This window comes from Platichthys flesus, chromosome 5 (genome assembly GCF_949316205.1).
Source record: "Platichthys flesus chromosome 5, fPlaFle2.1, whole genome shotgun sequence".
NCBI lineage: Eukaryota > Metazoa > Chordata > Actinopteri > Pleuronectiformes > Pleuronectidae > Platichthys > Platichthys flesus.
This window is the reverse complement of record NC_084949.1, coordinates 16,241,634-16,268,583: the sequence shown is the minus strand read 5'-3', so window position 1 is coordinate 16,268,583 and position 26,950 is coordinate 16,241,634. Positions and strand designations below refer to the sequence as shown.

Here is a 26,950-nt window from a genome sequence, read left to right as displayed (position 1 = left end):
TAGGTAAGCTTTTGTCTTTTTGTTAACATTTTTGGTTTGTAGCAGGAAGGTAGGGAGATAGATTGTTTTTTGTTTGTTGTGTTGGCCTTCTCTCCCTCTGAAGTGAAAATAAAAAGCTACCCCTAAACGGAAATACCTGGTGACACTGGCCTGCTTGGGAGTGGGAAGAATGGGGAGAAGCACCACATGTTATGTCTCTGTTTCCCTAAGACCAGGGGCGTAACACCCCAAAGAGATGACTTCAGCTTGTTTAAGATAGTAATACCATTGCTTTAATGGGACAGCCGCGCTGACAGCATGTAAAAGGCCATAATTCAATCACAAGAACTTAGATCACAAAAAGAAACATTAACTCAACAACAATGACAAATGCACATTGTATTCTGTTTCTCACAAAACAAATCAAAAACAGCATGACCAAAACTCGTTTTACATACACACTCTCGTATTTTGTAGCTATACATAATCTTCAGTAATGCTCCCGAGTCAGTCCGTGGATGCAAGGCTGCACTGATAGGTCCATGCTAGTGGGCTGCTGAGGATGTGTGACAGGAGAACATGTGTAGGGTGAGCCTGGGCCTTTGGCATTGAGGGATGCAGGGTCCACATTCACCAGAAATATCCACATCTGTCTCGACAAAATTGCTTGGACACCGTTACCCCGAAAACATTCAAGGCTCTCTGACCATGCTGAAAAACCTCAACCCATTCTCAATACTTTGTTTTAACTTCCTGACACCAAGCTGGGACTTTGCAGGGAGCAGAAGCATTAGCCACTTCTCTTTGTTATCTTCTTTGATAGCTTTTTTTTTTGTTTTGTTAAATCCTTGGCATTAGGTACCAGACAGTAAGACGTTCATGTCACTGTTACTGAAGAGACTAACAAGCCCCTAAAGCAACACCGACCCCCATATAGTCCTGGAATCAAACAATCACCATTTATACAAGTCAGTTCTGAAAATACAATGGCAAGTGACATTTTTCCACTAAAGTTTCAATGTGAACAACAAAAAATATATTTCACTCCCCATCTGTTTTGTTCAGCTTATCAAATGCATTAACTGGTTTGTCTTCTTTGTAGCATCGTACCAACATTCACTGATTTCAATATTGTAGAAGTTTTACAAAGACATAAATATTGCAGAATACTATACAGTAAAAAATACAAAATAAACTTGATATAGTTTTTTTTTTCTTAAATGATAATTTACCAGAGGCAGATTTACCAGAAATGGATCTGTGACACTAGGCAAAAAACACTAGAATTACCCCCTGAGGTCAAATGATAAAAGAATAGCCATGTCTCCAACCAGAGCTTAGTCCCAGATAACGTACTACTCATGTTATTCTTAAGTAGTGTGCTATGTACAGGACTATAGGCAGAATGTGGGTGTCCTGTGTGGCACATAGTCCTTGTGAACTATGCAAGTGCACTAGTTTGGGTGTTATTTCTATTCTAGTGAGACGTTGAGCTAAGGAAAACTTGAAGGCACAATTATCTCAGGCAGAATCTGCTTTGAGATTTAAACACAACAGTTGTGGATTCAAAGGTGTGAGATTCTAACGGGAACAAGAACCAAAAGGGGAAATAAAACACTTTACAGCTACAGGTATGGTTTAGGTCTGAGAACGACGAGGCAGTGAATCAAGTTAAGGCCAAATTACTTAAGATCGTCCAATCAGAACGCTCTGACAGTAAAATGATGTTAGACCTGACAAATCACAGATTTGCATTATGATATTGGTTTACTAACCAGAACTCTTCATTATTTTGTCATAGCCTGGCTCGCTACATAGATATTTCTTCTCGAGGATAAGTCAATTATATTAAACTGCTTTTTTTTGCTCTTCTTTCAGAGGTTGTTATAATGCACACTAATGTATAAATGTATGTTACAAGAATATACACGGGCTTCAGTCTATAATATTTCACCAAGGAGTACATCCAAGCATTCAGGGTGAGGACTTTGGCTTTGAAAAGTTAGTCTACATATGCACAAACATGAAACATATGTAGAAAATGCACCAGAGAAATAAGAACATGGAAAATATAAGAAAAACATTAATGGACTAAATGGCTCACACACTGATCGACCATCACATATGGCCAATTGTTCACGTGGAACCATTTCCTCTTTAAAAAATATAAGAACACAAAAGTTTTCAAGTTTCACCTTCTCATCCCCCTGACAGTTTTCCTGTGACCACCGACTCGTTCAGGGCTGAAAAGGAAACTGAAAAAGACAGGGGTTTGGAGGGCTTCAAGCGGTAAGTTCAAGTTTGTCATTCCTCATGTGCAAGTCAATATAAAAAAATGCTACAACTCGTACAACGCTCTTGTCAACAAGACAGGTTCATGGTAGTCCGAGTCCCCCTGTAGCTTGCTAAAAAAAAATGGGCTTGGAAATTGGCAGGACAGCTTGCTCAATCAGCGATGCGGCACACGATCCCTGTATTTCTTTCTTAACCTCCGACATGTTTCAACTCCGGTAAAGGAAGCGCAACTGTGGGAGTCTGCATCATCACATCGAGAGCGTAAAAAACAAGATTTCCATCCTTTGTCTCTCTTATGGCAAAAGAGTCATGCTCCTCTTCCACTGAGATATGTCACTCCTCTGTGTTATATTGTTCCTATGACTTCAGTTAAGGTCGGCTACCCCATCTGTCACGTTATCGTTCCATGTGTCCCTCATTCGCTGTCAGTCTCTATTTCTGAGTCAGACCACTGCACTGGGCTCAGTTTCCCATGGCGCTGGGCATACTCGATGACTGCCGTGTAGCAGAAGTAGTACTGGTCCCAGGTCTGGATGCTGAAAGCCCTCTGCGTACGCATCCGCCGCACCGTCTGACGGACATCTACTGTGCCGATATCCTCCAGCCTGGACAGGCAGATGTCCAGTGTACAGAATGTACCTACAGAGAAGACAGAGAAGTTACTTGAGGAAGACTTAAACAGTTATTTACACTTACTGACACTTTCCTGACTCTTGCCAGGTATACCAATGTAGAAGCGAGAAGTCACACTGCAAAATGTTTTAAGGGGTTAAAGTTATGTGTTTTGCCAATTGTTCCATGCACTTCAACAATAACACTATATCTAGATTCTGTTTGTATAACAGGACAGGACTATCTTACCTTAAGGATAAGTAAAAAGAACATTCAAGCTATCATGTTGTCAATATTGACACCCTGTGTGTTTACCTGTGCGGCCAATGCCAGCACTGCAGTGCACAACCACAGGGGGGCCCCCTGGAGGTCCCGTCCAACTGGATCCCAGGCTTTGAACCGCAGCGTCCCTCCTCTCGAGTACGTGCTCGCGGAAGTCCAGCATAGCAGAAGCACACTTGGGCACGCCGAAGTCCGGCCAGCTGACGTAGAGGTAGTGACACACCTCCCGTCTCTCTCCAGACTGACAGAAGGTCAGGCAGGGTCGAAGAAGAACAGAGATGGACTTTAGGATCAACTAGCATATTCAAGTGAAGATGAAGACATTCCACCAACAAAGCAATCCCACAATCTAAAATAATTAATTTATCTACAGTTATTTTTATCATAAATTAAGATATCCCTAAAGTCATCAAATGGACATTAAAGGCCATTTTATCATGTTAAGTGAATAGACCTAATTAATGGATTTTCAGGTACTGAATTGCTCCCTATGACTTACCTGTGTGTTGTAGAGTTCAAGAAGGGAGAGTTTGAAGTCCTGGAACCCCTGGATGTGTGTGTTCCTGACCAGGAAGTGTCCGTGCTGCTCAGTCCTACCCTCCTCAAGAGGCCAGTACTGACCACACTTGACCCGTCCACGCTCCACCACCCTGAGAAACACAACACAAATATCAGCCTTTCAATCCCCCTCGTGATATTGCTTATTCTACCACTCCGTGCATGAAGACATGCTTTGTACATCTCTCAAACTGGGCAGATGCTGTGCATTTTGGGGAATCTTCGTACTTTGTGTTAGCTCAGAAAACATGCTATATGCCTTCCTGCACAGCTAGAATCTGCCACTACTGCACACTGTATGGATCAACTATCTGGATATTACAAGGGTGCTCACATTGAACCCCTCCACCCCAAAAATAAATTGCTTTGACCAGGATTAATTCATAGTGAACCTCAGGAATCAGAGTGGCAGGAGTCTCACCTGGTGGTCATGACAATGATAAGTACCATCTGCTCCCACACCATGCGCCAGAAGTCGCCAAATGTTTTGGGCAAAGGACCTGTGGGACATAAAGATCTGTCAGGCTTTGGTAGCACCAGAGTGTACTGAGTTGAGTTTAAGTACAAACATGTATGTAGCACAAAGGACTTCACAAGGTTAATAGTTTGTGTTCCAACAGCTCCTCACCCTGAGTTGCAATGTAGGCATTGCTTCTCTTGTACCCATCCATGAAACTGCCATTTATGTAATCTGACGTCTGCGAAAACAAATAGTAGTGATGAAGTGAGACTCATTGCCGCGTGTTAGAATCTACTTCCTTCTGTTGGATGCATAACATATTTACACGTATTATTAGAGTAGGGCCGACACATCTTCTGTTCACATCGCTATCTCTGACTTCTCTATAAAATAAAATGTTATTTTTGTCACTTACTTGTAGTAAATGGCTAAACATGATGTCAAGAGCAGCATACAAATATTATACTTTATGAAAGTAGAAAAAAATCAGCTTCTTCAGATGAGATTCATACTGTCGACAATCTCAAGATTTGTTCGACAGGCATACCAACTGTTTATTTTTTACAACATGGATTGTATGTTTATAGTATAAACCATTATACCATTGTGCTTTATAAAAAATTAACAGCTTACCAAAAACAGGCCTCTTATTCAAAACAAAACAAAGTTTGTGATACGGTCACCTAACGCAATGTCTTTAAATCAAACCTAGCTGCCATTGCAAAAATTAAATTTACACATTTATGTCCAAAGCAAATCCTGTACTGATTGTTTCAGTGTGGACAATTACTTCTGAAGTACCTGTCTTGTGCAAACACGAATAAGGGGTGTGAATATGATCAATGTTGGCTGCACTTTCACTTCATGAAACAGCAAAATGTCAAAGGAAAAAGTTACAGGAATAGTTCTTAAAACACATGTATGAAATAAATACAAGAATCAATAAACAGGAGATGGACTGAGGATTAAATAATCACCTCATCCTCGTCATCAGAGAGCTGGCAGAGGCGCACTCTTGACTGGTCCAGGCAGAGGACATCACTGTACCTGTTCTTTATCTGATTGGATAATTGTCTGTGGAAGCAGAGTTTATGTCATGTGATGCTTTCTGGCGAGAGAGATAACAACCAGCAGAAAGAATTTTAAAAAGTAGATCTGGAATATATTTTTCGTCTCTTACTTGGAGTAGTCAAAGGAGCCGGCCGGTGGTTCCTTGCGGATCTCCTCGTACTCCTGATAGATTCCTTTCTTCTTCCTCCTCTTCACGTGTTCCACCAGGTCGTGCACCGTCATGCCTCCCTGCTCTGGCATGTGAAGAGACATGCAGCGGTCGTCTTCGTCGGGATCACACGATGAAGATAGTGGCGGGGACTGAGAGGAAGGCTGGTGGGGCGGTCGAGGCAGAGATTTCTGGGGCAACGGAGGCACTCCTTCTTCCTCCTCATCCTCCTCTTCCTCCTCCTCCTCCTCATCTTCCTCCTCTTTGACATCCTCATCCTGAGGTCTATAGGCTGAGTCTGTTGTTGTGCAGTCCAACGCATTTTCATCACCTTTCTGAGAGAGCGGCGTGTCAGGAGGCGTGTCTGACTGGGGAGGGGCTTGGCGACCACGACCATTCATGTTAGCATTGGGGCTGGAGCCACTAACGGCCATGTTGGTTTCGCTCACAGCTGAGCCGTTCCAGTGTTGGTGGTTCCCCCTATTGGCAGCAGAATTTGGGCTCTGCTGATACTGGCCTAGGCCTTGAGTCCTGCTCTCCACCACACTGCAGTGGTTGTGTGGGTTAGCATTATTATCATCATAGCAGTTAGAGTTAGCCACAGCTAGCTCAGAACCTAACTGTGTATTTATATGGGTGTAGGACAGTGTAGCGCCTGCGCTTGTGTTGCTGCACTCCAAGCTGTAAGAGCGTAGCAGGCTTCCCACACAGTCGTGCGAGTCATGTTCTTGTGTTTCACCCTCAACAGTGTTTGTTTGAACGTTAACACAGGACTGGATCCAGGCCACGTGGCTGTACTGGCATGTCCCACCCAGGTGGTCAGGAAGGGAGGAGACTGGGATGTGACCGGCTAACTCATGAGCTTTCACCGTGCACACCTAGTGATTGCAAAGCAGAGAAAAGAAAATTCAAATAAATAACGAGCGTATTAAACATTAGGACATAACCACCTGATGAAGACAGACACACATACCCTTTCTCTCAGCTTCTCACGCACAAAGAGACGAAGGACCGCGAAAGGTGCTCGAAACCAAAGAGGCGACGACACAATGAAGACACATTTTAGACGAGCTGGAAAAGCCCCCTGGAAAGAACAGAGAGAGGCAGTTTAACACCAATCACCAGAGGGCAGGTAGAGGAGAGAGCAAGAGAGGATGTTCCAGATTTTTACCTTGAGCAAATTGAGGATCTTGACACAGAGCTCATAGTCAAAGTTACCATAGTTGGAGTTGGTCATGTCGTAGATAAATATGAGTCCATCTCTTTGAGTTTGTTCACTACGGCGGAAACAAGAGGATTGTTCATTAAAAAGCAGAGGTGGAGCGTCAAAGAAGAATAACTTTATAAAATACACCCGAGGGAACTTAAGAAAAAAGTTGCTAAATATTTTCTCCAGCCACAATCAAAACAAACAAAGCAGTACATCCTACATTTGTACTCAGTTTGGTCGGAACTTTGCAAGAACTGTTGTAAGTCTTAGTAGTAGTGTTAAAGACCGCACGTTTATAGTCCTTTACAAACTATAAAGAAAATAATTGTAACTTATTTCTAAACAAAGCAAGCTAAAAAACTAGAGAGCTACAGTTATTACTGGAAAATCAGACAGTCCCACCCTGATAATCGTATGGATCCCATTCTGTACATTTTCACATTTAGCTGTCACAGACCAATTCAAAGTTTTCAACACATGAAAAGTGCACGAAAAAACTATTTTGCATGTGTTTTAAGACAGATAACATATTAAGTACACCAAAACAAATGAAGCCATCCTAAGTTGAAGGCTGGTCATCGTAGCCCACTTGACTTCTGCCTTTCAGTGAGACTAAGTGTTGAGATGATAAACCACTGCCTTAAGTAATTGTCTTGATGTGGCTTTATAAGTGCAGCAATGCTATTAACATCTTAACATAAGGTCTAATTTATTGTGTGGTGTGTTTTAATAGGTCTACACAGGTTTGTGGTTTTCTTTCCAGTGACTTTGTAGCCTCAGGGGTTCTCTCAATAAAACTACACAGTCGCCAATTCCTCTCACAGTTTTGTATTTGAATTGGATCCAAATTTCAATCAATTATGTTGCTGTCATCTTCTTCTCCCTTCTCTCTATGTTACCCAATTGCTTACAGCCAGAACAAGTAAGTGCAGAGCTAGGCTTAGTCTATCAGTTTGCTCAATGCATTCATGGTTGTGCTGCCGCTGTGCAGAATCAGCAGAGAGATGATACAAGCGCACAGCAAGACATTTTTATGTTTTGTTTATATCACTGTTTGAAACAATGACCAAAATTTTTAAACTGCTTACTAAATCTCATCTTCATCAAGTATGTTGCATGCTAATATAGTCACAGTTAGTTTTAATGATCGTCATCATCTTGTTGAGGCTTTTTAACAAAATTAACACTAATCTGGGAAACAAACAGCGCCAATTAGTACCACAAATTCCCGCAACTGGAAACCAGTAACTAGTAAAATGACAATTCTAAACAGAACAAGTTAATAAAAAAAGCAATAGCACACCAGAAGTGACAGGTGTACCACGAACACAATACAAACGCTTAGTAAAGTGTACAGGGAAAAACAGTTAGGGAATCACCTCTCTATGGCTTTATCCAGCTGATAGATGATGGCCTGAAGCACAGCTTTATGGGTGGTGACGTCTGGGCGATGGAGACGAGCAGTGAAGAGCGCTAGAGCTGCGCCTTTAGCATCACGACCAGGCTGGTAGGAACATTGACAGGCCATCATATATTATACACCTATGCAAATTCGGTCAGTTTAAAGATAAACTATTTACAATGTTTTTGCATCATGTTCCATGTTACCATTGTTGTAATTGCTAAATGATCAACTCGATCCCCTTTGCTCTATGTGGCTCAAAATGACTTCACTACTCACCAGGACTGTAAATTTGCCATTGAGCAGCTCAGAGCGAAGCGGCTCCTCGTCAGGATTGATATTGATGATGCCCTCTTTGATTCTTGTGTTCTAAAACATGACATTAATGAAGCAGCAAGTCAGCAGGTAAACATGGAGCAGCACAAGAAAACAAATTTGAGTCAGTCATTGTTTATTTGTTACTCTATGAGTTAAAAGACTCAATAAATTCTAATACAGTATTAGCAAAAGTTGATATATAACAGCTTTAAATAAATGGAGTTTGTTTGTTGTATGTAGTTCACGATAGCGTGTATTCCCCAGAGTCCTCTGTGGACTAACTGTCTCACTGAATAGCAAGTTATGACGCGTTATAACAGGACATGGTTTTGACTTGCTAATATATATGCTAGTACAGCAAATTCTTTCTGTCAAGGGGAAAACTGTGACTGTAACGCCATATTGAATTTAATGATTATATTTGAATATTTAATAGGGAAAAGAGCCTATGAAAATTGCTGTAAATTGTATTGATTATTTCAATTTTAGCCCTTTGTCATGTTGATAAAATGAATTAAGTATTAGCACTTGTGCCATCAATCAAAAACACTGCTGTACCTTGTATGCTTGGAAGAGGTCGATGGCTCTGCAGACGTCAAACTTGCGGGCCATAAGAAACTTTACAGCTGTAGGTTGAGAAACAAGCCCGGCACTGTGAGGCTGCTCCCTGCTTCGCACTTCACTCAGGAACTCCTCCACAGCCTGCACAGACGTGAGGGAGCAGATGAAGAGAAAAGGTGAGGTGTCTGTGTGTGAGGAGAGGTTAGAGCAGGAGACCATAAGGGCAAATAAGCCAAGAAGGAGCGACTAATAAAAAGCTTAGAATTCAGGGTGTCCAGACACAGTAAAGAAAGACTGACAGATAAGGCTGACAACTGACAGAAAGACACACACAACTGTCACCCCCCCCAGCATTGTAATACTTCAGATACAGACGTCAGCAGACTGTCCACTTGGAAGATGTAGAAGAAGAGAGCACTCATAGGCCCGGAGACAGCAGTCTGCTTGTTTCCACCCAAGTGTAATGCACCTCCAAATATAAAACCAGCCGGAGCAGAGCACATCATCATGAATGGGTATCACAGATTACCTCATCCGCCACATACAACACCTGAATGGACTCTCTCACAGGATGGAGAGTGAAAAAGCGGATGAAGTGAAAAATCAATCCCAATACAGGGTTTCCATGTTAGTGGTTTGGCAGGCGTGAGTCATCCTGATGCATCTCATGACCAGTTTTGTTATTAGATGATGGATACATTAGACAATAGCCACATTCATTAAATATATAGCATTTCTCAGTGTGAAGTAGGAACTCGGATCCCTTTAGCCTAAGTTTTATGGATACATAAATAGAAAGTAAATTCATGCTTTGTCATTTAACAAGTCAATAATAGCATTATACCATCTCTTGCAGGTTTTGTTACTGCACAACACATTTCAAATAAACGTTGTTCACATGTTTCTAATCTGTGTTGAATCGGCAGTAGTAGCGTTAAACTGGAATTAATTGTTTTCATTTGCTGCAGGGTTAGTGAGGTTGTACCATTTAATCAGGCCCTCATATCATGGAAAAGCTGCTAAATGAATGTCTCCCCAAGTGAGAGACCATCAGCACCAGGATGCGGCTGGGAACCATGGTGGGATCAGACGACGAAGAGGCAACAGATCGCTTTTCAGCATTGAGAAAACAAGACGAACGTGTTCTACTCCGAGTGGCCTCAGGGCTGCGGATCGATGGAGGAGACTGATTCTGGGAATGCGATGTTAAGCCTTCGAGAAACAATCCGAGAAATACCGGGGGGGGAAGAGAGCCTGTCCCGTTACTTAGCCTAATGATCAGTTAAACTTATGATGAAGAACCATTAGCGATAAAAGTGAAGTTGGCTCCAGGATCGCGGTGTTCCGTTCGCCGTTTCCAGTCAATGTCAAGCCCTCCTCTGTACTAGAAAGTGATGGCAACAACAATGCTAGGAACCGGAGGCTCAGTTCTCTGAATTCTAGACCGTAAATCTGATAGCTAGCTGCTGGGCTCATCGCGTTGAGCTCCATGATCTAAGTCTGTCTTCACTGTGTCATAGTCCAGCATGACTTGAGGAATTCCCGGCAGGTCACTCTTAACCCCCACACCTGATTAAATAGACTTTGCACCGTCGGACAAGAACGCTGTCGAGGAAAATACCTGGAAATCAACAATAGCTGTTAGCATCGATTAGCGGCTAGATTACATGTGGTGGCTGGCTGGCTAACGGTGGCGTTAAAGACACTTGGAGCTCCACGTATCGGGCAAACCGTGCGTAATGATGTGCTGCGAGTTAACAGAAGCGATAAGGAAGTATCCATGTGGTCCGTGTGAAGATGGGTTAACAAGGGAATTGCTGTTCGGGACACATAGCCGGTTACGGGCTAGTAGCTGCTAGCAAACGACATCGTGCTAACACACATGCTAGCTGCTGTCAGTCACACCGAAGTCAGGGTGCGAACGGGCCAGTGGGGCTTACTACCCCACAGCGTTCCCGGGAACACCCGACCGAACCAAACATATGGAAAAAATCCCCCGTTAGAGGAGGAAATGAATGTGACATTTGTTCCCACGGAACACTGCGGGGAGAAGAGGGAAAATTCAGCTAAGAGACCCTTACCAGCTGCTCCTGAGTTGTCAGGGCTTCCGCCATCTTGAAGCCTCCGCAACGTCGCAGCGGGCGCGCCCACCAGCCGCTAGCTCACGCCCGAGACGGAGGCCCCGCCCACAGCCAATCACTTCAACACCAATTATGTGATTATCAATATTTGAACCCCACACTGATCAAACCTTTATATACAGTCTAGGATCAAAACCTGGGTTGATCAGTATATTTGTACCATACACTAATCAAATCATGTGTTTATCACTATATTTGTACCATACTGATCAAAACCTTGGTTTATCAATACAAGTTTACAACACCCCGATCAATTCATGTGTTTATCAATATATTTGAACAAACACTGTTCAAAACTATCTTCATCAAAAACTTTTTTTTACCACACACTGATCAACACTTATACTACTACTTGCAAATAAAGATCACTAAGTGATAATATACAGTACTATACTCAATTAAGTACTTTCTGCCACAGACAATACAATTTACACTTTGAACACTTTAAACTACAGTTTACTATTGACAGCTTAAAAACTGAATTTCTCATTCACGATGAATTTATCAATAGAATTTATTAGTTTATTAATAGTTTAAAATGTATTATACATGTAGTATATCTTCACTTTCCATAAACTTTACTATTAAAAGTTCATAAACAAATAGATAGATAGATGGATACTTTATTAATCCCGTGGGAATGTATATGTTGCTGAGAATCACTTATAAAGTCTATAAACCATTTGTTATTATTATTGCTATTGTTGTTGTTGTTATTATTATTATTATTGTATTGCTATTTTTATTCTTATTAGTAGTAGTAGTTTTAGTAGTAGTAGTACAATGATGCAGTATACATAGGAACGATCACATTCGAGCATTTGTTCCGTCGAGTTTATTTTTGTGTAACACCGGGGCGGAGCGGCGGACTTTTTGATTTCAGACGCTCCAGCGCTGCTCAACTGAAGGACAATGTTTATACTTAGCTTCCAAAATAAAGTTTTATTTATAAAATAACAATACAACGTGCGTTCGTATTGTTAAACACAGTTTATGAACTTACGTCATGTTGACTAACATCCAGCTTCTCACACGTTTGTTGGAACCAGCGCAGCTTGTTCACTATGAGCACCTCGGGTCGTCCGAAGAGGAAGAGCTACATGGGTCAGCACCAGATCAAGAAGAAACAAGGGTGAGTCCCAGTTCATAATGTTAGAAGAATCCTGACCAGATTCCTCCTGCTGCTAGGAGACGTCTTAGCATCTCATTTTATTAAACTGCCAACTCTACAGCCTCCATGCTCCCGAGGAGCCTCTACAAGGAGACAGACCGTCAGACACCAGAGACAGACTCATGGTGAGTGTGACAGCATGACCGAAGGTGTCTCATGTTGCTTTTTTAAATATTTCACATCACAATCAACCTGTATTCTTATCTATCTTAGGGTGGGGGTGCAGTGTTCCCGCTGGGAGAATCCACATTAGCGCTTGATGCAGAGTTGCTGCAGGTGCTGGACGCTGTTGACCCTCCGAAGCCTGCAGCTCGTCCGACCCCAGTAGAGAGAGATGCACGTGAGGAGCCAGTGTCATCGGCGGCCTTTGGCCCGGCACAATCGCTTGCACAAGTTGGAGACAATAAGCGGGAGAGCGACAGGGCCCCCAAAGATCAGGGACCCCCCAGAGCCCAGGAGAGGGTCTCTTGGCGAAGTGTTGATTGTAACAGACCAGGTTGGACGGCTGAGTGCAAAGATCTCGCTCAGAAGCTTCTGTTCAGTGAGGATTTGGAGGAAGTGGAAGGCGCTAAGAAGGGTTCAGAAAGAGACCAGTCTGTGCCTGCATCAGCCGACATTAATGAGCCACCATGTCGAGACATACAAGACAGTCAGCGAGCAGGCAGCTCCAACAAGTGAGTCTGAACTCACATCATCGCCCAGTTTTTGTTTTCTATACTTTGCTGTTTGCAAATGTCTCTCACTCTCTGGGTTTCAACAGGCAGAAGGATGCACCCCGAAGAAAGAGCCCTCCTGGATCAAGTAAGAATGCTGCCCCCCATCTTGATGTGTCCAGAGACTACATCTTGTTCAGCCCCACGCGCCTCACAGCTGCCATGAAGCGGGCCAAGCTCCAGCAGTCATTTCAAAACCAGTCGGCCTCTGTGCTCACAGTCCCCACTGGATTAGAGCTCAGTTCTCTCAGTGACACCCTACCTCAGCCAGGTGAGTCATTTTAAGTATTGTCATGAAACCCTCTAGGTTGACATTTGCCAAGTTTTCAAACTTATATATTTACATCTGTGTTCTCAGAATAGACTTTGATATCAGAGCTCATACTGCCACCAGTGTCATTTCATGTCATGTGTAAATGTAGAATGTTATGTGTGTTTTGTTGTAGGCATTGCCCTGTGTGTTCCATTGAATCAAGCTGAAATGCTGCAGTTATCCAGCTGGGGTTTGCCCAAGGTTGTCCTGGAGCGCTACCAGAAACACAAAGTGACCTGCATGTTCGAGTGGCAGGCTCAGTGCCTCACTGTGGGACAGGTGCTGCAGGGAGGTAACCTGGTGTACTCCGGTAAGAAAGGGGAAAAAAACAAAAAATGGATTCAAAGTTTAATTTCTGTAATTTACCTCCTCTCAACTTGAATCTCTTTATATTTCTATTCTTTTTCAGCTCCCACTAGTGCTGGAAAAACTCTGGTGTCCGAGCTGCTGATGTTGAAACGTATTTTGGAGACTAAAAGAAAAGCTCTCTTCATTTTACCTTTTGTCTCTGTGGCTAAAGAGAAGATGCACTATCTTCAAGTGAGGGAGACGTGGACAGAATCATATATTATATCTAAGTGTTGTCTGTGAGTTTATCTCCATCTAAAAGACTTGTGTCTCTGCACTTGCAGAGTGTATTTGAAGAGGCAGGGGTTCGTGTGGAGGGATACATGGGCAGCACCTCAGCTGCTGGAGGGTTCAAAGCACTGGATGTGGCTGTTTGCACCATAGAAAGAGCCAACTCTCTGATCAACAAACTCATTGAAGAGGACAGTATGGGTCTACTAGGTAATACACTGCATGTGTGGTAATAGAGTTTTGATTATCAATCTTTCTAATCATTTAAATGTATGCGTTATTTCACTGTACCTTTAGTATATTTGGATATGTGACAGTTAGTTGGAACAAACATGTCTTTTGGGGACTTCATCTTGAGATCCTGATAATTGTGTTTTGTTTACAATTTTCTGACATTTTGTAGATTATAGGAATAATCAAAAAAAACAAGATAGATTAATCTGTAAGAAAAACTAGAATGCAACCAGTAAAGCGCATATCACAAAGACCCAGCAGTCCCACGCTCATAGATATCAGGTCCTTTTTTTATCAAGATCAGTGAATTATTTCCTGGTAAATTGGTGAAAATGTAAAAAAAAAAAATTTCACAATGTTGAACAATATACATTTTTGATCTGCTAAAATTGAATGTCCATCCCAATTTTAAGTCAATCTGTTCAGTAGTTTAAGTTAATCCTTCTGACAAAGCAAAAGGACGGGGGCGAAAACATAGAAGCTATAACTGTTTAATACAACCCTGAAATTGAGTGAGTGTGTGTGTGTGTGTGTTAATGAATAGAGCATAAAATATGAGTTAAAGGTTGTGTGTTGTTTTTGTGCTTCCAGGTATGGTGGTGGTGGACGAGTTGCATATGGTTGGGGATTCTGGAAGAGGATACCTGCTCGAACTGCTCTTGACCAAAATCCGCTACATAGCCCTGAAGCAGAACACCACAGGGTCCGTCTGGTTTGTCTTGTCGTACAGTGTTTTTTTTACAATCATGTTATTAGATAAGTGAGTTTGTCTGTGCCTCTCCTTCCACAGGTCTTTGTCTGAGGGTGTACAGATAATAGGGATGAGCGCCACCTTGCCCAACCTCTCCCTCCTGGCCAGCTGGTTAGGTGCCGAGCTTTACCAGACTGACTACAGACCTGTACCCCTGCTGGAGCATCTCAAAGTGGGCTGCAACATCTACGACAAGAGCCTCTCCGTTGTGCGACAGTTCACCCCGGCACTCAACATTAAGGTGATTGGCATGGCCGGCTCCTCCAGTGTCCGGTTATCACGATTGAAGCATTCTTTCTCCTGACTAGTGATATAATCATGTGCTGCGTTCTTTCCTGCTTTAAAGGGTGATGACGACCACATAGTGAGCTTGTGTTATGAGACGGTGGGTGATGGCCGCTCTGTGCTGATGTTCTGCCCCTCGAAGAACTGGTGTGAGAAACTAGCGGACAGTATCGCAAGGGAGTTCTACAACCTCAGGCTCGCTGGTATGAGACTGATTTCTAAATTCATTCTAAACTAGAGTGCTTATCTCTGCCAAGGCCAGAAAGTCCCCTTATGAAACACACCAAATTCATGCACTCATTAATATCTGTCCCCTAAATAAGCCTGGTTATTTTAATAAAGATTCATGAATAACTCTCTGTGAATATTGTATTGTGAGATGATTTATCTCTTTCTTTCAGATGGTCAGGGTGACACTAACCTCAGACCAGTGGCTCTGGATCAAGAGGGACTAGTGGATGTTTTAGCCCAGTTGAGACGAACTCCTGCTGGGCTTGACCCCATCCTCCAGCGGACTGTGCCATGGGGCGTGGCCTTCCACCATGCAGGTGAACACCCTCATTGAACCCTATGACCACAACAAACTGGGGGCTGAATGTCAGGGTGACTGTATCCTGTTACGCTGAGGTTTCTTATTCTCTCTGTAGGGCTGACATTCGATGAACGCGACGTGCTGGAGGGAGCTTTCCGTCAGGGCATGGTCAGGGTCCTGGCCGCCACCTCTACCCTCTCTTCAGGAGTTAATCTCCCGGCACGCAGGGTCATCATTCGAACCCCGACTTTCAACGGACACCTGTTGGACCCGCTCACGTACAAACAGATGGCAGGACGAGCAGGGAGAAAGGGAGTTGACACTATAGGTATGGAGCAGCCATGTTTATTTGAGCCTACATCACGTGATGAAATTAGATGCAGACAGCGCTCTTCCTTGGTTTGATGTAATTTTGTTGCTCCTCTTTCAGGTGAGAGTGTGCTGGTTTGTAAGGAGGCGGAGCGTCAGAAAGGCATTATCCTCCTCAAAGGTGCTCTTCAGCCAATCAGCAGCTGTCTGGTGAGAAAGGAAGGGGAAGGTGTCACCACGAGCATGCTGCGAGCCATCCTGGAGGTACCATGGCTATTTACATTAACACTATTTCTTGCAGGATGTATGCGAGTCGTTCCCTGATTACGGAATACAAGTCTTTTGTCAGTTTAGTGACAAAAAAAATAATTCTGCCTCATGAACCCTATTTTACTGTGCCTATTTCATATCATCTCAAATCACAGATCATTGTTGGCGGCGTGGCCAGCACTCCACAGGATGTGTCATTGTACGCTTCGTGTTCCCTTCTTGCTGCCAGCATGAAATGTGACGGCAAATCCAGATCAGACGAAGGGACCAACAAAGGGGCTATTGAGGCCTGTGTTGAATGGCTGATGGATAATGAATTTATTAGCATCCAGAAGGAGGGAGACGGTACTGACACTATTGCCCAAGTGCTATTTTATTCTGTGCCATGCCACGATGGAAACAGAAATAGAAAAAAGCATCCTGATGGAAGCTAGTATGTAGTCTCATAAGGCACATTTAACTGATTCACTTTTTAAGTTAAGGCAGTCAAACAGATGCATCTGGATACACTGATATTCGCACTACTACCACAGAAAACGTTAATGCACATCACATGCAGGTGCAAGTCTACTGTAAATAAGCACACTGAAACCAAAACTCATATCTTACTGAAGTTTTCCTGCGATTTGGCAAAAAATAAAAGATCTGTTGTATCTGCAGATCATGAGGAGCGATACTGTCCCACTCAACTCGGTGGCGCCACCCTCTCCTCCTCCCTCTCCCCTCCCGAGGCTCTGGGAATATTTGCAGATCTCCAGCGCGCCATGAAGGGCTTTGTGCTGGAAAATGATTTGCACATTCTTTATCTGGTACATTTTTTTAATAACTTTCTCTCAGTTTTATTCACTCCAGATTATCCCTGAACCCTCACCACTTCGTTCCTAAGAGTAACTAAATGTTGATTGTAGCTTTTGAGAAAAATTGCCCCTCATCAAACCAATTTAATCGGTCCCCACCAGCAGAGTCTTACATGGTTCTTTGTCCTCACAGATCACCCCGTTGTATGCAGAGTGGACGACCATAGATTGGTATCAGTTCTTCCGTCTGTGGGAACAGCTCTCGTCATCGATGAAAAGAGTGGCAGAGCTGGTCGGCGTCCAGGAAGGCTTTCTCGCCAGGTCTGTCAGCGGCAAACTGGTCGCCAAGACAGAAAAACAGCGTAGACAGATGGCAATTCATAAACGGTAACGCTCAGTTTCACCTTGATTGCAGATTGACAAACAAAGTTAGTTTTAGAGATTAACTTCCCGTCTTTGTTGTCACTATCCAGGTTTTTCACCACCCTTGTGCTCCAGGATCTGGTGAATGAGGTGCCTTTGGGAACAGTTGCTTCTAAATACACCTGCAATCGTGGGCAGTTGCAGTCTCTCCAGCAGTCTGCTTCTACTTATGCAGGTACATGCTGAGGTCAATGTAGAGTACACCAGAGTTTAAATAAAAAATGGAGGGTAGAAACTAATATAGTAACTTGAAGCAGGAAGCAGTTGCACTTCAGAATAATGTATATACAAAATAGACTTCATTCCACTAGCTGATCGATGATGTACTTTCTTCAGAGCTATATACTGTATCCATTGTTCATTAGTGCTCATGCTTATTGCATCAAGTTACCGTGAGAGGGTTCACGAGGTCTGAGTGTGTAGACTCCTCAGGCACGGGCTTAAATGTAGCATAGTTCTATCTGGATGCGAGTCCATATTAAATTAACCCACACAGACACAGCGAGAAACCCGAAGAAAGCAAAAGCTTAAAGCCGAAGCTTAAAAAGAGACAATTAATGATTGACTTTTAATCATTGGCTTAGTGTTGGCGCTTCCAGAAACAGTCTGTTCACTTTGTGCTGCCCCTCAGGTATGGTGACAGTGTTCTGCAAGCGTCTGGGCTGGCACAACATGGAGCTGCTGCTGTCCCAGTACCAGACCAGGCTGAGCTTTGGAGTCCAGAGGGAGCTGGTGGACCTGGTCCGAGTCTCCCTCCTGAATGCAACACGAGCCAGAGCGCTCTACACACAAGGGCTCTGTACTGTCGCTGAACTAGCCAGGGCTACTGTGGCCGACGTGGAGAAAGCCTTAAGGAATGCAGTCCCATTCAAGAGGTGCGTGTGTGACTGTGGCAGTCATGTGGAGATCTTGGAATTAATTCAGAACTTTTTAAATAATACTTCCCATAATCTCTAAACAACTGAATGACTGACTGATGGCTGTGTCCAAAACACCTCACTAATCACTATATATTCCACTATATAGTCCATGTTAAGTGAAATTTGTATACCCTATATAGTGCACTCACTAACCAAGCAGTATATGTTAAAAGATAGTAATAGCTTTATTTATAAAGGTAAAATGTAAATAATATCACCTTTGGGAAAAAGTTGTCCACACACTTACAAAAAAGTAGTTTGACTACACAAATAGTATAGCTGTGTAAGTAAGTGTATATATATATATATATATATGTATATATATATATATATATATATAAAAATGAATATATACTCATTCCACTTCTAAATCAAAGCAACTTTAACATCAACACACCAAGTTTTAATCTCCCTGAAAAATGTTGATGCCCAAATGTAAAGTCAACGGTGTCTGTTCCTCAGCTCCAAACGTGCAGTGGATGAAAGTGAAATGGAGGTGGCGGAGAGACGGAAGCTTCGCTGTGTCTGGGTGACAGGTGGGCGGGCCCTGACGGAGCAGGAAGCAGCCAACGAGATTGTTTCCGAGGCGAGGCTCCTCCTCCGGGAAGACCTGGCCAGGCTAGGAGTTCAGTGGGACCCGACAACACTTTCTCCTGGAGCTCCTGGTGTCATCAGCCCTGACGACCATCACAGCAGTGGCTCAGAAACGTCATCTGGCTCAAATCTCATTTCACATGAAGCGCAGGGAGGGAACACTAGAGACGGCCATGAGGGAAGCAGGCTCAATAAAAGTAAAAGTAGAGATACTGTTGGACATAGAGACGAGGATTATAGAAGTGAGAAAAGAAAACAGGAGGAACCAGGAGGTGAAATCAGGACAGAGCAGGGGGAGTCCAAACCTGCTGAGAAGGAAGTAAACAAAAAGTTTGAGGTGCACAAAAAGGAAGATGGAACAGACCCTGAAATTATACAAACAGATAATGAGATGCCAGTGGAGAGTGGCAAAGAAACAGAAAAGAAAGCAGAGACAAATACAAATATTTCCATGACAAATAAAATAAAAAATCTAAATAAAAAATTAGAAAGAAAAACACCCATGAGGCCAGAAAAAGAGGAAGAATCCAAAAAAACAGAGGAGAAAAGTGAAGGCCCAGTCTCAGGTAGACCAGTGGGTCATCAAGCAAAACAGCCCGTTCCTGAGAGAAGTCTGACGCAGGAGTTGGCGGAGATTGTATCCAGCCCTCTGCCTCGGTCGCTGCCCCAGCCTCAGCCAACGCCTCCTCCAATGCCTCCTCCTCGTTTCAGAGCCCCGATGTCCTGGGTGGAAGAACACCGTAGTGTTTCCACAAGCACTTTAAAAAGAGACAGCACCACAGGGGGAGCTGCCTCACCTGTGCAGCAAAGTAGACAGAAGCACTCAAGGGCTCTAAGCAAAGTCCTGAACTCCATACAAACGGACAAATGTCCCCCAGATAACGTAGAGACTGTGCGAACATCCCCCCTGAAATCAGCTGACACTTCAGGTCCTGCAGCCCAGCAGTCGACGACTGACCCCGGGCAACAAACTCCTCCCTCAGTTTCTGCCCCGACTAACGGCGCCACATCCGATCCTCCATTATTCTCTCCGGAAGCCAAGCGGAGAAGGGTAGAGGCCGGAGAGGTGGATAAGTTCTCATCTCCGGAGCTGTACGCCGGGGATGGGGGAGATGTTGAAAAGGGACAGGAGAGCTTTGGCGACAGCTTTGAATTGGACACTCAGACAGAAAGAATTCTCGTTCAGCAGTCATACGAATACAGGAAGGAAAAAGGAAGGAATGAGATGTTAGAAACAGAAAAGACAAAAGAGGAGGGAAAGGTAGAAACAGCTGTCGAGCCTGAGGGAGACAACGGAACTGCCCCTAATAACCCAGGTCCCAGATTCAACATCTCTTTAACAGATAGCCAGATGGAGCTCATCCTAGACACCAGCCACCAGGTGACTCATTGGAAACTATTATAATAATTATGATTATATCGATGTACTGCAAATAAGAAAAACAATATGATCATGTGCTTTGCCTCTTTAATTTGTTGTTTTCCCAGATGGCTCCTGGTCCTGGTGGTGGTGATAACATGGATGAAGGTAAAAATGAAGGTGGTGATGATGGTACTGACGTCCCTGCTGCCAATCAGGTTGCTTCTGAGAGTCCTAACAGAAGCAGCAGCTTCCTGTTCGACAGCCTGTATGACAGCGCCCTGCTGGCTGGTCTGAGCCCACACCACCAGTCAGACGAGGAGGAATCTGATGGCCAGGAGCAGAAGTGTCCCCTTCCATCGACCCAGGAGCGACGACGCAGCGAGCTCCTCGCCAACCAGGAGGCTGATAAGCAGGAGGCGGTGCAGTGGGGCGAGTCCTCCTTCAACCTGTCGGAGTGGGGCGACTCAATGTTTGTGGGCGAGCATTTTATGGAGAGGCAGAGCTTGCTCAGGCATACGGAGCGAACGCAAACAGAGCGAGATGGATTACATCAAGTTCAGGAACCCAACGCAGAGGAACAGCTGTCAGATTCTCCATCTGAACCTGGTCCGATACAAACACAACCTGAGCGCACTGCAACTCAACGTGAGTGTGACAAGGACACAGCTACAGAGTGCACTACTGACAACAAAGCAAGTGGGAGACAGGGGGGTGAAAGTGGAAAGCAAGAGACGGAAACAAACATGAATGTTTTACTTGTAGATAATGCACCGGAAAGAAATCTTTGTTGCAGCCCGGATTTACAAGAGATCTTTGACCGTTGGCCGAGTATGTCTGACCAGTCATGGCAAAACACTAACGCAGGCCACACAGCCACTCAAACAGCCGCTGCTGCTGCTGCTGCGGCTGCTGCTGCTGCAAACACAGAAACTCCAGATCCACCTCAGCCCTCAATACCAGCGGGCAGGAACACAGGAAAGCTGAATGTGCAACCTGCCACTGAGAGCGAATCTCAGTCGGCACAACCCTCCAGTCAGGACCCAGAGAGACCTGGATCTGCTGGTGACCTCATTCCCCCCACCCAGGAAACGCCGCCGGTCACCCCAAGAGTAAAACTAACCACCTCCTCGGTCCAGTCGCCTCTCACCACCAAGCCCCTGAACCAGTCGACCCCCTCAACCCTTCCTCCACGGCAACAGGCAGCCCGGAAATGTCGTAAATCTCTCTCAGGACACGGTAATCATCCATCAGAAGCTACCGACACCAAACAGCCCAACTCTGATCGGAGCCACAAGCTAGAGAAACCAAAATCTTTAACTACACGTCCTGAATCCGAGCTCAGGTCTGTTCAATGCTCCAAAACCAAACCCCTGCTACCCAGCGACCAGCAGCTCAGCCGTCCTCCACAGGGCACCTCTCCGTCCTCTCAACGACCAAAGACTCCATCCGATACAGAGTCTCCAGTCGTTGAAGGCTTCACTCTTCAGCTGTCCCAAGAAGCGTCACTTAATTCCAGCAGCTCTGGGTCTTTCTCCATCATAGACGTGGCGAGTGACAGGAGCCTGTTTGAAACTTTCATCAGAGAGTGGAAAACTAAGGAGCGGTACTCTCTGGCGTTGGCGGTTGAGAAGAGGGAGCGCAGAGAGCAGCCTGAGGAGGAAAGAGGAGGGAAACACAAGAGAGGTAAACATAGAGGTGACATTAAGCTGCAGTAAAATGGACCCTAATTGTTCTGCATCTGGTTACCTTGTCACCTACAACACAAATGACTAATAACCTGAATAACCCATGGCCTCATCCATGCGTGTGTTCATCTGTGCAGCATCAGCCGTCCATCAGAAGCTCAATGGTTTCCCAGTGAGAAACAGTGATGGACTGGTGCTCATTGGACTGTCGGTCTGCTGGGGAGCAAGAGACGCGTACTACGTATCTCTGCAGCATGAGCAGAGCAAAGGTATGGACACGCACACGCACGTAACTACACACCCCACTATGAAACGTCCCCTCATTCATGTCGTCTGTTTAACGCTCAGGTTTGAGCTCCAGTCTGGCTCCTCCTCTGCTGGATGAGGATCTGCCAGTGAGTGAGAGGCTGGGGCAGGTGAGGGCTTGTCTGAGCCGGCCATCAGAGGGTCCCAGTGGGGTAGTGGTTGTCACTTATGACATCATCCCGGTGTACAAGACGCTTGTACTGAGCTGTGGCGTCAGCTTGGAGGGCAGCTGTGAAGATCCCAAGGTGAGAATACAGAGCTCATACATGCACAGTGTCCATTCACATGCACATCTTTGTACTCATGCAGAGTAAAAAGCTTGGCATTGAAAGCCAGGACATAAGGGTTAAAGTGACCTGAGCGATCCGGATTCATGATCAGACATCATCGATCAATAACTAAATAAATGTGTGAATAGCCACAGAGACAAACACAAACACACACACACTCCTGCAGATAGTAGAGAAGTTCTTCTAACTTCATTGTTGAAGAAGAAGCGTTTGTCCAGGAACAGTCACTCTCAGTCTTCAATAATGAAGTTTCACATCGTTTTAATTGCATCAAGTAACTAATTAAAACCAAACTTATCATTACATTAACACTTGAACACAGTGTGTTAAGAGCTCTGTAAATTGCCAGAAACCATCTGAGTTCAGGTGTATTTTGACTCATTAGTTTGTTCCATGTCCCATCCACCAACATGTAGGAGGCGGGTTTATGTCCTAAACTAGAACCTGCAGCTCAACGACTGTGTTGACTGTTCACCACAGGTCGCCTGCTGGCTGGTGGACCCTGGCAGTGAGGAGAGGACTCTGCCCAACATGGTGACGGTCTTCTGTCCTGAAGAGCTACCTCTGCTGGATGGACTCGGAAATGCACATGCACACTGTCCCCGTGTCAGGGCGGCGACCAAGAGTGTGCTGGTACATGCTGTCATGAAGCACGTCAGTGGCCTGCTGGAGCAGGACGGCATGCTTGGTATAGAGACTGTGAATCGTACAGTATTGTAGCAGTGGACAGAACTGTGGTAAACATCCGTGGTTTAATGTTTTGTGTGTGTCAGATCTATTCAGGAGCATTGAGATGCCTTCTCAGGTGAGTTTGGCCCTGTTGGAACTGAATGGAGTGGGCTTCAGTGCCGAGGAGTGCGAGAGACAGAAACATGTGATGCAGGCCAAACTCTCGACGCTGGAGTCTCAGGCGTACAACCTGGCTGGACACGGCTTCTCCCTCACCAGTGTGGACGACATTGCGCAGGTTTGACACGTTTACTTCTCTATCCCGACAGTGTTTTGTTCCACAGCTTCAAATTCACTCAGAGTTACAGTTTCTCCAAACTTGTGTGTGCTAGGTTTTGTTCTTGGAGCTTCACCTGCCTCCAAATGGAGACGTGGGCGGATCAAAAAGTAAGAAGACTCTGGGCTACACCAGGAGAGGCGGTGGCAGAGTACGGCTCGGGAAGCAGTTCAGCACCACCAAGGTGAAACTACTTTGCATTACACAACGTTACTGGGGAGATTTAACATCCACAGCGTTTAAACGAAATAAAAAACATGTCTGCAGGATGTTCTGGAGAAACTGTGCCCCTTGCACCCGCTGCCAGGTGTGATTCTGGAGTGGAGGCGGATCACTAATGCCCTGACCAAAGTGGTGTTCCCCCTGCAGAGGGAGAAACAATATCATCCTGGACTGGCCATGAACAGAATATACTCCATCGCCCAGACACACACAGCCACAGGTAAAGCTCGTAGACAACCGATACATGTGGAACGTGTTTCACGAGGACACAGCTTCATTTCATTGGTGAATTATGTTTTTGTTTAGCATGTTTTATTTAGCAGTAAATGTAAAACATGCAGTGACCGAGCTCATTCTGCTGTCAGGTCGCGTGAGCTTCACCGATCCCAACATACAGAACGTCCCCAAAGACTTTGAGATCGACATGCCCACGGAGGTGGATGAGAGTCCTCCGTCACAAAACGGCTGCCAGAACAAACCAGGGTGGGTATGAGTTATGAGCCAGCGCCTCTCAAAGTGGGGGGTTGGGTGGCCTCCAGCATGTTCTCAGTAAGAACTGTTATTTTAATCACAACTTCCTCATATATCATTTCCCCTCTGGTGGATAAATCTGTCCACTTGAGAAAGAAACAAGAACATTCCACTCAGGCTCTTACTGTGTTGATAACTACTATTTTGTTTTTGAGCTTCTGAATGCAAACACTACAGAAGATGCATCATGTAAAAGGTCAATATGAAAGTAAATGTATTCATTTGTGTGGTGATCAATCAAATCTAAAATCAAACTATCTTTTATTCCACTATTCATAATACCATAACCAATTATATGAGTAGGGAAATACAGTGTCATAAATGAGAAAGGCCATACAGGTTTAAAGACCATTTTCAAAGTTATCTAACCGTTGCTGGAGTTGAAAGATATCGATGCAGTTTCATTACAAAGCTCTGACTGTTCTGTTTCAGAAAGAAGAGACGCCCTGCGGTGCCTTCAGTTACAGCTGGAGCTGCAGGACAAGGCCCGACCTTCTCTGTCAGCATGAGACACGCCTTTGTACCGTTTTCAGGTGACTATAATGATGGTAATTGTCTCATGTTGGTCTGTAACTTCAGTGTGTGTTGTGTGTCATCCTTGTCTTTTTGCATAACACTGCAGGAGGAATGATATTAGCAGCCGATTATTCCCAGCTGGAGTTGAGGGTGCTGGCTCATCTGTCCAAGGATCAGCGACTTCTGCAGGTCAGTGGTTTGTAGTGAACAGTAAGAAACCCTTGTATGTTAAACCTGGATACGCGGGTAAAGCTAGACGGAGCCTCTGTGTGCTCACCAGGTGCTGAACGGAGGAGCAGACGTGTTCCGCTGCATCGCCGCCGAGTGGAAAAGTATCGACCCGGAGACGGTGAATGACAGCCTGAGACAACAGGCGAAACAGGTACGAGGCAGGAAAGAGACGAGGACCACAGACGTGCCCCTTCAATGGGAAGCTCACTAGCATGCGTGTGAGTGTGTGTTACATGTGAGATAATGTGCGTTTGTCTTTGCAGATTTGTTACGGTATCATTTACGGGATGGGAGCCAAGTCTCTGGGGGAACAAATGGGAGTGGAGGAGAATGATGCAGCCTGCTACATAGAGAGTTTCAAGTCCAGATACAAAGGTAGATACATTTCCATTTCTGCTTTAATCGTACTTAAACTAATGGCTCACAATGTATTCAATACCTGATTCTTTTTTTTCACATATTTTTGCTTTTAAAATATAAAAATTGTGAGTGTATTTAAATGTAAGTTTCTAAAAGTGGGTTTCCACAAATACTTCAACAGATATTGTGGAACGATAAATACAATTGCTGCCCAGTGTTTCAGTTGAGTTGATGTTTCACTTTGTGGTCTTTCTGTTTTTTCTGTTTCAGGCATCAATGCTTTTCTTAAAGAAACTGTGAAGAACTGTGTAAAGAACGGCTACGTCCAGACGCTGAAGGGCCGCAGGAGGTACCTCCCTGGAATCACTAACACCAGCTCGCACATCAAAGCACATGTAAGCGAGCTACTCCACCACAACTTACTCGTCCGTGAAATACATTCGATTTTCTTGTTTGTTTAATTTGCTCTAATCAGTTTCCCTCTTGCTCCCTCCCTCAGGCAGAGCGTCAGGCGGTGAACACGACTGTTCAGGGCTCAGCAGCAGACATTGTTAAACTCGCAACCGTGAACATCCAGAAGCGACTGAGGAAAACCTATCCTGCTGCTCCAGCGTCTCACCAGCACACACTCTCAGGTGACACACACTTTCACCGTTCTCACAGCACACGCAGACAGTGGAAGCCTGTGGACTAATCGTGTCTGATAACATCAATGCTGTTCTGTTATACAGCCAGGAACCAGAGCAGGGCTCGGATGTCTCACCTAAGAGGAGCCTACTTTGTCCTGCAGCTGCATGATGAGCTCATCTATGAAACCACAGAGGACGACCTCATCCAGGTATGGAAATGATCTACTGGATTGTCAGTAACTAAATGTATAGAGAATTTAAAGAAACTTAGAGATATGAATATTTTTCTTAAATGTAGTGCATTTCCTGCACATTTCTTTTAGGCCAATTTAAGAAACAAAAGACATCACAGTCTAGAAAAGACCATATGTATATATTTCAAATTCTTTTTTTCTCCCAAAACTCTTCATCAGGTTGCTCAGATAGTAAAGAGAGAGATGGAGTCGGCAGTAAAACTCTATGTAAAGCTCAAGGCCAAAGTCAAGGTGGGGCCCAGCTGGGGGAACCTGCAGGACATCGATCTGTAATCACAATGTTTTAATGTCTGACACCAACATGAAGTTACTGTAGTTCTGTGTGTAAATAACGTGATCTGTGCAAAATATTTTTAATGAATATACTTACATGAATGAAATGCATAAATATAAGAGCCATGTTTGCTCTATGAACTCTAAATGAACTATTGAATGTATTTCTAACTCATCTCCCTGGTTTACAGGATCAAAAAAGTATAAATATGTGAAAATAATCAAATTTTATTTATTAATACATGACATATTTTATGCAAGATGAATTTCTGTTATTTAATAAATTGACAAATGGTTATTTTAACGATATATTAATGCGTTGATTAGTCATTTTTGTCTATAAAATGTGAAAACAA

General features: G+C 44.2%; 2 protein-coding genes across 2 annotated transcripts; one reads left to right on the top strand and one right to left on the bottom strand.

Annotated features, from left to right (window-relative positions):
• Positions 1-246: 246 nt before the first annotated feature.
• On the bottom strand, positions 247-11,080 carry ptpn9b (protein tyrosine phosphatase non-receptor type 9b). The gene is made up of 13 exons (XM_062387061.1): positions 10,978-11,080; positions 8,894-9,037; positions 8,297-8,386; positions 7,995-8,119; positions 6,577-6,682; positions 6,379-6,489; positions 5,367-6,283; positions 5,164-5,260; positions 4,355-4,424; positions 4,148-4,226; positions 3,668-3,818; positions 3,202-3,409; positions 247-2,913 (listed from the first exon to the last, which is right to left on the bottom strand). Exons 1-13 carry the CDS (start codon positions 11,008-11,010, stop codon positions 2,690-2,692), a joined length of 2,355 nt encoding a protein of 784 aa, XP_062243045.1. The 5' UTR covers positions 11,011-11,080; the 3' UTR covers positions 247-2,689.
• A 2,306-nt stretch (positions 11,081-13,386) lies between these two features.
• Positions 13,387-26,903, top strand: polq (polymerase (DNA directed), theta). Its single transcript, XM_062387059.1, has 31 exons — positions 13,387-13,544; positions 13,644-13,774; positions 13,867-14,023; positions 14,639-14,771; positions 14,838-15,039; positions 15,145-15,286; positions 15,485-15,631; positions 15,731-15,943; positions 16,046-16,188; positions 16,350-16,553; positions 16,866-17,003; positions 17,185-17,378; positions 17,465-17,589; positions 18,046-18,289; positions 18,797-20,309; positions 20,417-21,974; positions 22,114-22,245; positions 22,325-22,527; positions 23,053-23,260; positions 23,346-23,539; positions 23,634-23,762; positions 23,846-24,020; positions 24,166-24,283; positions 24,764-24,864; positions 24,954-25,036; positions 25,128-25,229; positions 25,342-25,453; positions 25,709-25,833; positions 25,938-26,113; positions 26,186-26,276; positions 26,481-26,903. The coding sequence occupies exons 1-31, from the start codon at positions 13,403-13,405 to the stop codon at positions 26,592-26,594; spliced, it is 7,449 nt and encodes a 2,482-aa protein (XP_062243043.1). The 5' UTR covers positions 13,387-13,402; the 3' UTR covers positions 26,595-26,903.
• Positions 26,904-26,950: the final 47 nt, after the last annotated feature.

What these genes read in the sequence shown, in the direction of transcription:
- ptpn9b (XM_062387061.1), bottom strand. Translation starts at nt 11,010, where the DNA reads ATGGCGGAAGCCCTGACAACTCAGGAGCAGCTG. An exon ending in TGCCTACATTGCAACTCAGG is followed by an intron (nt 4,227 to 4,354) that starts GTGAGGAGCTGT and finishes TATGTCCCACAG; the next exon opens with GTCCTTTGCCCAAAACATTT. An exon ending in TTGAACTCTACAACACACAG is followed by an intron (nt 3,410 to 3,667) that starts GTAAGTCATAGG and finishes ACCTTCTGTCAG; the next exon opens with TCTGGAGAGAGACGGGAGGT.
- polq (XM_062387059.1), top strand. Translation starts at nt 13,403, where the DNA reads ATGCTGCAGTTATCCAGCTGGGGTTTGCCCAAGGTTGTCCTGGAGCGC. An exon ending in AGGAGGGAAACACAAGAGAG is followed by an intron (nt 21,975 to 22,113) that starts GTAAACATAGAG and finishes TCATCTGTGCAG; the next exon opens with CATCAGCCGTCCATCAGAAG. An exon ending in CGCCTTTGTACCGTTTTCAG is followed by an intron (nt 24,865 to 24,953) that starts GTGACTATAATG and finishes ATAACACTGCAG; the next exon opens with GAGGAATGATATTAGCAGCC.